The 9,726-nt window shown below is 43.2% G+C and overlaps 1 protein-coding gene across 2 annotated transcripts in view; it reads left to right on the forward strand.

Moving 5' to 3' along the window:
- Positions 1–9,726, forward strand: part of SNRNP40 (small nuclear ribonucleoprotein U5 subunit 40) — a 45,899-nt gene that overhangs the window by 28,001 nt on the left and 8,172 nt on the right. The window contains exons 6-8 of one of the 2 annotated variants that reach the window (XM_008056383.1): positions 3,708–3,828; positions 6,545–6,627; positions 8,305–8,366. In XM_008056383.1, coding sequence (XP_008054574.1) covers positions 3,708–3,828; positions 6,545–6,627; positions 8,305–8,366 — 266 coding nt within the window. Of the gene's footprint in view, positions 1–3,707; positions 3,829–6,544; positions 6,632–8,304; positions 8,625–9,726 lie in introns of those variants that run through there. The other variant, XM_021711520.1, reaches the window with a different exon arrangement.

Consider the following 9,726-nt stretch of genomic DNA (forward strand, 5'->3'; position numbering starts at 1 on the left):
TTGGAATCTCACTCTGTCGCCAGACTGGAGTGCAGTGACCTCTCCCGGCCATCACAGCCTCAACTTGCTGGGTTCCGGCGATCCTTCTACCTCAGCCTTCCAAGTAGCTGGAACTACAGGCGCGCACTACCACACCCGGATAATTATTTATTTATTGTAGAGATGAGGTCTTGCCAAGTTGCCCAGGCGGGTCGCGAACGGAAGCTGAGATGTTAAGAGTGAGCAAGTCTTAGAGGTAGAGGGGTTCCTGACAAAAGACTAGATATATGATAATAAATTAAGAGTATCATATAAGATTTTATCTAAAGAGTGAATATTAAAATGTTCACATATTAAACTATGGTACAGAAAAAGACTGGGAGGAAGTATACTGAAATACTAAGAGTGATTGAATTTGGATGATGAGGATACAGTGATTTATTACTTTTCCAATTTTTCTTTTTACATTTTCTAAACTTCAATAAACAAAGTATCACTTATTACTAAAATATTTTAATTTTATCTTAATTGAAATAATTTTATTCCCAGTAATGTTGACTTGTTAAATATACAATTGAGTGTAATTTTTACATCTCTGTAAAACCTTTTACAAGGGAACTCCCAATGCTGGCAAGAGAAGGCAGTGGCCGGGTGCGGTGGCTCACACCTATAATCCCACACTTTGGGAGGCCAAGGTGAAAGGATTGCCTGAGCCCACAGGTTGGAAACCAGCCTAGACAACTTGGTGAGACCTCATCCCTACAATAAAAAAAAAAAAATCTGGATGTGGTGGCACACGCCTATAGTTCCAGCTACTTGGAAAGCTGAGGCAAAAGGATTCCCTGAGCCCAGCAGGTAGAGGCTATGGTAGCTGTGAGTGCACTGCACTCCAGCCTGGGTGACAGTGAGACTCTGACTCAAAAAAAAGGGCTGAGCACAGTGGCCTAAATGACAGGAGTGAGACTCCAACTCAAAAAAAAATTTAAAAAAAAAAGGTTTCAGTAATGCTGTTTCTAAAGAGGAGGAACACCCTGAACAAAATGCAAAATCTCAACCATTTCAGGCTTTTCTGATTACTAAGGCATGAAACATCTTGACACAAAAAAATCATCACACATAAAGTGTGTTGGGTTCTATACATGAATGAATTATTAACAGAGAAAGACAAGTTGTCTGCCTTGTGTATTGCTCTGGCATAAAACACTTAACTCATTTCTAGATGAGGAAAAGTGTAAGGAACAAAATAGTTACTCACTTAGAAAACCTACAAGGCAGTATTAAATAAAATTTCAGGGAAATTTTGTATAATACTAACTGGGCATGGTGGATTATGCCTATAAATTCCAGCACTTTGGGAGACTGAGACGAGAGGATTGCCTGAGCCCTCAGGTTCGAAACAAGCCTAGGCAACTTGGCAAGACCTCGTCTCTACAATAAATCATAAAAATTTGCTGGGTGTAGTAGCACAAGTCTGTAGATCCAGCTACTTGGAAGGCTGAGGCAGAAAGATCACCTGAACCCAGTAGGTCAGAGCTACAGTGACCGTGAGCATCTTGCTGCACTTCAGCCTGGGCAACAGAGTGAGACTCTGACTCAAAGAAAAAAATTTTTTTTGTATAATACCAGTGACCTTAACAAAATTGCTGTTCTTTTTCCATATGATATCCAAACTCTTTTTGCTGATTTGGATGTATTTTTTACATAGTTGCTATCTCTGTAAATTAAAAATTGTTTTGTATTTTCCTTTCTTGTTTAATAGTTTATTATGTAAACTGGGCTCGGTGACTCAGCCTGTAATCCCGTGCTTTGGGAGGCTGAGGTGAGTGGATTACCTGAGCCTGTAGGTTCGAGACCCGCCTGGGCAACTTGATGAGACCTCATCTCTACAATAAATCAAAAATTAGCCGAATGTGGTAGCGCGCACCTGTAGTTCCAACTACTTGGAAGGTTGGGGCGGAAGGATCACCGGAGCCCAGCAGGTCGAGGCTCGGTGGCTGGGAAAGTTTGTTATGTAAACATATTTAGTTTTGGTCTCAAGTTATTTTTAATAACTGCTTAATAATAGCTACAGGCCAGGCGTGGTGGCTCACACCTGTGTAATCCCAGGACTTTCGGAGGATGAGACAAGAGGAATACCTAAGCCCAGGTGTTTAAGACCAGTCTGTGCAACTTGGCACAACCTGGTCTCTACAATAAGTCAAAACAATTAGCCGGGCATTGTGGTGCATGCCTGTGACTCCAACTACTTGGAAGACTGAGGTGGACGGATCACCTGAGTCCAGCAGGTCAAGGTTGCGGTGGCTATGATTGTGCCGCTTGCTCTCCAGCCTGAGTGACAGAGTGAGACTCCAACTCCCAAAAAAAACAGCTTTTTAGCTGGGTGTAGTGGTGCATACCTGTAGTCCCAGCTAGTCAGGAGGCTGAGGCAGAGGGACCTCCTGAGCCCAGGAGGTCAAGGCTGTGGTGAGTCATGAGGGGACAGAGAGAGACTTCAACTCAAAAAAAAAAAAATTAGCTGGGCATGATGACGTATACCTGTGGTTCCAGCTATTTGGAAGACTGAGGTGGAAGTATCACCTGAGCCCAGAAGGTCGAGGCTGCAGTGACCATGAGCATGCCACTGTACTCCTGCCTGGACAACAAAGTAGACTCCAACTGAAAAATAAATAAATAATAATAATAGCTACAAATTCTTGAGGCCTGCCATGTGCCAGGAATATACTCAACATCCTTATTTGTCATCCTTACAACAACCAATAAGAAGTAGCGGTTGTTATCCTATCTTACAGACCAGGAAACAGGCTCAGAAAGAGCTAGAGGCCTAGTGACACATAACTAAGTGGCAAACGATTTCATTCTTTTTTTTTTTTTCCTTGAGTTGGAGTCTCACTCTGTCGCTCAGACCGGAGTGCAGCGGCTGCTCCCGGCCAGTGCAGCCTCGACCTGCTGGGCTCCGGCGATCCTTCCGCCTCAGCCTTCCGAGTAGCCAGGATTACAGGCGTGTGCTACCACGCCCGGCTAATTTTTGGGTTTATTGTAGAGATGAGGTCTCACCTGCCTAGGCGGGTCTTGAACCCGCAGGCTCAGGCAATCCACTCACCTCAGCTTCCCAAAGGCGTGGGATTACAGGCTGAGCCACCAAGCCCGGCTGCCATTTCATTCTGACCGTAAGTCTCCACTCTTTTGCACTCTGTCATTTTGTCTTCTATGTGAGAATTCATAGTGTTGCAGTGTATGTATAAGCCATATTTACTAAACCATCTATTTTCCCTGTTAGACATTTAGGGTATTTTCAGCTGAACTGTGTATCTTACCTTTCCTGCACAGACAATAGTGAGTCTGCAATTTATTTTTCTTTTAATAAATATGCTTTTCCAGCTACTTGAAAGGCTGAGGTAGAAGGATCACCTGAGCCCAGCAGGTCAAGGCAATGGTGGCCGTGAGCGTGCCACTGCACTCAGATGAGACTTCAACTCAAAACACAAAAAAACCACTTTATCTTAATATTTGACATACATTAGCTTATATCTGTCTAGTGTAACATACTAACTTTGACTCCCTTTTTTTTCCTTTAACAGAAATCCTGTATTTTGTGGTAAAGTAATAGTTGTGCCAGAACATCAGATTAAGAAGGGATACCAAAGTCTCTGGGCAATCAGCTCTTGAGTTAATTCTGTTTCTCTACTGTTATTAATTTAATTTATCGGAGCACCTTTTTGTTTTTGCAGGTCTGGGACCTACGCCAAAACAAACTAACCTACACCATGAGAGGCCATGCAGATTCAGTGACTGGCCTGAGTTTAAGTTCTGAAGGTTCTTATCTCTTGTCCAATGCAATGGACAATACAGGTAACATTGGAGAAGAAATCTTTCCCAGATCCCAGTTACTGTGGACTAAAGAAAGTGGGCATTGGGTACTAGAAATGTATACTGGGATAAATGAGGGTCCAAGGAAAAAGTCAAGGATGGCTCAGATTCCATCAGACTATTAGAACATGTTGTGATGAGTAAAGCTTTAGGTGAGATAATTAGCAATCTAAGACTCTAGTCCCAGATCTGCCATCTTGTCCCTGAACAACTTTGCGCACAATATTTCTTCTCTCTGCACATCAGTTTCTACATTGATAAGGGGACTGGACTTTACCTTTAAGGCTCATTTCAGCTTTGGTATGTGTGAATCGAACAGAATGCAAGAACTTCTAGGTGATGAGTGAAACGAGAAAGATGTGTGAATCTAAAGGTCCATTCAAGGCAGTTCCTAAGGATTTTCAGAGAGCATCAAGCTTGGGTAATCGATAGATTTATTGTGCTTTTTTCTACCAGTATGTCTTTCTTTCTCACTCCAAAAGTATTAACATGGGAAGAGGTCTTCATTAAAACATCTCAGGTCAGGCTCGGTGGCTCAGCCTATAATCCCAGCACTTTGAGAGACCGAGGCAAGTGCATTGCCTGAGCCCACTTCCTGGTCTGTAAGATAGGATAACAACAGCTACTTCTTATTGACTGTTGTAAGGATTACAAATAACCTCATCTCTATAGTAAATAAAAAATTAGCCAGGCATGGTAGCACACGCCTGTAGTTATGGCTACTTGGAAGGCTGAGGCAGAAGGATTGCCGGAGCCTAGCAGGGCAACGCTGGAGTGGCCATGAGTGTGCCACTGCACTCTAACCTGGGTGACAGAGTGAGACTCCAATTCAAAAAAAAAAAAAACAACTCAAAATTCTGGACACAAACACACACACTCCTGCCTTTCTCTTTGCTTGCTTTTGAGTTGTAGAGTGGGAATGTGGGTTTACTATAAGCCAAAAGGTAAGGTGACTTGCTGAATTATATGCTTAATATTGGGGGAGTTTGGAAGAGCCCCTCATATACAATTCATAGGCTTGTTGGGAAATAAAATGCATTCACTGATGTTTTGTAACAAAACCAATACAGACGCTCAGTGGGTTCTCAATATTTGTTGAATGAATTGACATCCTTATCTATTGACTATATTCTCATCTCAGTAGCAAACTCTCATGCATAGCTTTGCCTTTTTATGCCTGGCTGACTCCAAGGGCTGGTATTGCGTTTTTCATATTCAAATAAAATGACATCACTTGGATTTCATTGTAAGTATAGTTTTAGTTACAGTGGCTGTAGCTATTGCTTACTATGGATGTTTATACACATATCCTGATTTCAGTAGATTCGCCATTGACTAATTCTAGTCTAACATTCTTTCTTTCTGTGTGTATGTGTGAGACATGGTCTGGAACTCCTTACTGGGGTCAAGCAATCCTCCCCAGTATTGCGCCTGGCTAATTCTTCCGTTCTTTATAATGAGGAACAGTGAGATTCCCTAAATGGTTATTAAAATAATAGAAAGTGGGAAAAATAATAGTAAGAAGAATTTCTTATTATGGCTATATAATAAAATTACAGGTTATTTTTGTTTATTGCTTCCAATTTTTAGACCTTTCACATGTATCATCTCATTTGATCCTTAAAATTGTGTTATAAAAAAAGAATAGCCAGGCGCCTGTAATCCCAGCACTTTGGGAGGCAGAGGCGAGAGAATTGCCTGAGCCCACAGGTTCAAGACCAGCCTGGGCAACATGACAAGACATCATCTCTACAATAAATCAAAAAAATTAGGTGATGCATGTCTGTGGTTCCAGCTACTTGGAAGGCTGAAGTGGAAGGATCGCCTAAACCTAGGAGGTCGAGGCCGCAGGGGCCATGAGCATGCCACTACACTCCAGCCTGGGTGACAGAGTGAGACTCTGACTTTTAAAAAAAAACAACAGACTCAATGGCCCAGCCTATAATGCCAGCACTTTGGGAGGCTGAGGCAAGTGAATTGCCTGAGCCCGCAGGTTTGAGACCAGCCAAGGCAACTTGGCGAGACCTCGTCTCTACAATAAAATAAAAAATTAACTGGGTGTGGTAGCATGCACCTGTAGTTCTGACTGCTCAGAAGGCTGAGGCGGAAGGATTGCTGGAGCCCAGCAGGCTGACGCTGGAGTGGCTGTGAGTGTGCCACTGCACTCCAACTTGGGCAACAGAGTGAGACTCAACTCAAAAAAAAAAAAAAGTTATTTTCTCATTTTACAGAGCAGGAAATCAAAACGTAAACCATTGCACTATTGACATCACCCACATATACAACACAGCTAGAATTAAAATCAGTTTAATTTTTCTGATTTTTGTTATGGTACTGTGCTCCTGATATATTTGACCCTGTTAACTTTAGACTGTCAAGTGCCCGTATGAGAAAAATTAGGAGCCGGGCTCGTGGCTCAGCCTGTAATCCCACGCCTTTGGGAGGCTGAGGTGAGTGGATTGCCTGAGTCCGCGGGTTCGAGTCCCGCCTGGGCAGCAAGACCTCATCTCTACAATAAATCAAAAATCAGCCAGGCGTGGTAGCACATGCCTGTAATTCCGGCTACTTGGAAGGCTGAGGCGGAAGGATTGCCGGAGCCCAGCAGGTCGAGGCTGCGGTGGCCGGGAGCGGCCACTGCACTCCAGTCTGGGCGACAGAATGAGACTCCAACTCAAAAAAAAAAGAATTTGTTTTGCAGTTCGTGTCTGGGATGTCCGACCATTTGCCCCCAAAGAGAGGTGTCTGAAGATATTTCAAGGAAATGTGCATAACTTTGAAAAGGTGAGTTCTGTATGGCAGAGGAGTTTTACTGTTCATTTAATCCAAAGAAAAAGTTGAGATGGTTAAGGAGATACTAAGAAGAGAAAGCAGTAGCTCTGCTAAGAATGGGATTACATTGTGGGGCACAGTGGCTCATGCCTGCAATCCCAGCATTTTGGAAGACTGAGGAGAGAGGAATACCTGAGCCCAGGAGTTCAAGACCAGCCTGGGCAACTTGGTGAGACCTTATCTCTACAATAAGTCAAAAACTTAACCAGGCATGATGATACACTCCTGTAGTTCCAGCCACTTGGAAGGCTTAGGTGGAAGGATCGCCTGAGCCCAGCAGGTCGAGGCTGCGGTGGCCATGAGCATGCCACTGCACTCCAGCCTGGATGACAGTAAGATGCTGACTCAACAAAAAAGAAAAAGTTTTGATCAAGAGCTGCATTACTGAATTTATGACTTCAGATCACCCTCAATGGGATGCCCCTAGCCTTTTAATTACTTGGGAACTTCGCCTTCTTAGATCAGTGGTCTGTATGGAACTCAGGCTCCCATGGCTGTTACCCAGATTTTCTGCCTCACCACCCCCCTACCACCAGTGACCAAGTGTTAGAACCTAGAGAATATGTCTTTCTCTTCAGTAAATACAATTGCCCAAGTTCTGAAAGACATAATTTTTTTCAAACCCACAAATTTCCAGGTCACCTCTGTTGAAGGCAGCTTTTCGGCCGGGCTCAGTGGCTTAGCCTGTAATCCCAGCGCTTTGGGTTCAAGACCTGCCTGGGCAACTTGGCAAGACCTCATCTCTACAATAAATCAAAAACTAGCCGGGCAAGGTAGCACTCACCTATAGTTCTGGCTACTTGGAAGACTGAGGCAGAAGGATCGCCAGAGCCCAGCAGGTCGAGGCTGTGGTGGCTGGGAGCGGCCACTGCACTCCAGTCTGGGTGACAGAGTGAGACTCCAACTCAAAAAAAAAAAAAACAGCTTTTCTCCTCAGAGGATTTGTTAATAGAGATTAATGTTTTTCTTTTGTGAACTCATTGAAATTCACTTTCACTTTGTAAATCTTACTTTTTGTTGTTGTTGTTTTAAGATAAAAAGAAAAATTTGGCCGGGCCCAGTGGCTCAAGCCTGTAATTCTAGCATTTTGAGAGGCCAAGGTGAGAGAATTGCCTGAGCCCATGGGTTCGAAAACAGCCTGGGCAACTTGGCAAGATCTCATTTCTACGATAAATCAAAAAATTAACTGGGCGTGGTAGCGCGCACCTATAGTTCCAGTTACTTGGAAGCCTGAGGCAGAAGGGTCACCTGAGCCCAGCAAGTCGATGCTAGGGTGGCCGTGAGCATGCCACTGCACTCCAGCATGGGCAACAGAAAAAAAGAAAAGAAAAAGAAAAATTTAATAAAGATCAAGATAAATGGAGTAAAGGGAGCCTCCATTTATAGGCAAAATAAAATTTTGTTGCCAAGTTCAATCTAATTAACTATAAATTAAGCATTTTCAATAGTTTTTATATGGTGTAAAATAACAAAGTATGGTGTTTTGGGTCACAGGATATAAGATAATTACTGATCATCTTTCTGGGGACAATAAGTCTACTTAGGAAACTTAAAATCTCTCAGCGTCTCTAGCAAAAAGGAGTTTGGTACATTATTATTCAGTGGATTTCTACTTATTTATCATTATAGAATCTTCTGAGATGTTCTTGGTCACCTGATGGAAGCAAAATAGCAGCTGGCTCAGCCGACCGGTAAGGATTCCTGGGTACGAGTAAAGAATGATGTGGCTGTGCAGGTAATGCCTCATGTTTGATACATGAAGTGTGGATATGAAGCTAGAGCAGACAGAATTATGACTGTAATCAGAGATGAAGCTGTGTGTTGTATGAAGGGTTTTAAAACCATATTGGATAAACACATAACTTCTACCTTCTTTGAATCCATTTGAGACCTAGGAAGGTCAACAATTTCTTTGACTCTATTGGAATCTGTTTACCCTTAAAATAAAATTCATACTCATAATCTGTCTTCAGCTCCCTTTTCAGACTCTTCTGCCATGCTTCAGTTCATTTGAATACTCACCTCCCCCCACCATCACGTGGACTCTCCCTGTTCTAACTTTCCTTGTGCATTCTCACCCCCAGGTTCTCTCTCATATTTTCTCTTCTCCATTATCCAGACTCCCGTATCTCTCTAGTAACCACCTCCATGTTACATCCATAAACTTTCCCTGGATTGCATGTGCGTTCCCTCCCTCCTTCCACTCTCCCTCCTCCTCCCTGCCCCCATCTTACCTTTCAGGCATAATTATTTTTTTGCTTTGTGCTGTTCATGCATCTAATCTTTATTAACACCTATTAGACAAACATGAGGAGAAATCCCCACTAAATTTCTTTCTCCTAGAGGTCAGGAAATGAATCTTAATCTTCTCAGTGAACCTAGATCAGTGTTTGTCAGTGCTCGAGCTGTTCTTAGCACTTAGTGCATGTTACACGAACGAATTCCTGGGTCAGCTATAGCAGTCACATTTTATCCTACATATCTGCTCAGCTATTGGTAATGGCTGCCTGTGTTGGGGATGATTCAGAGCTGGATCTGGATTCATGGGAAGTACAGTGATTGCCTGGTGCAGGGTGTAACAACATGTAGAGTAGGTATTTTTCACCCTTGTGCATTTGAATTAATAAACTGAGGCTTTATGAAATATAAATATAAATCTAAACTGGCTCAGGCATTATGTGCTGAGTGAGAAGCAGAAGGGAGAGAATTCCATGTGGCCTGTACTTGGAATGTAATCAGAGGTTGAATAGGGCTGTCCAAGGGTCGAGGCTGATGAACTACAAATGTGAGCTGGTAAAGAATAATAAAGCCGGGCTCGGTGGCTCAGCCTGTAATCCCGTGCCTTTGGGAGACTGAGGTGAGTGGATTGCCTGAGCCCGCGGGTTCGAGACCCGCCTGGGCAACTTGGCGAGACCTCATCTCCACAATATATCAAAAATTAGCCAGGTGTGGTAGTGCACGCCCGTAGTTCCAGCTACTTGGTTTTTGTTTTTTTCTTTTTTTTTTTTGAGTTGGAGTTTCACTCGGTCGCCCAGACTGGAATGCAGTGGG

The sequence above is a fragment of the Carlito syrichta genome, unplaced genomic scaffold (genome assembly GCF_000164805.1).
Source record: "Carlito syrichta isolate Samal-C Ts95f unplaced genomic scaffold, Tarsius_syrichta-2.0.1 Scaffold302336, whole genome shotgun sequence".
NCBI classification, from domain to species: domain Eukaryota; kingdom Metazoa; phylum Chordata; class Mammalia; order Primates; family Tarsiidae; genus Carlito; species Carlito syrichta.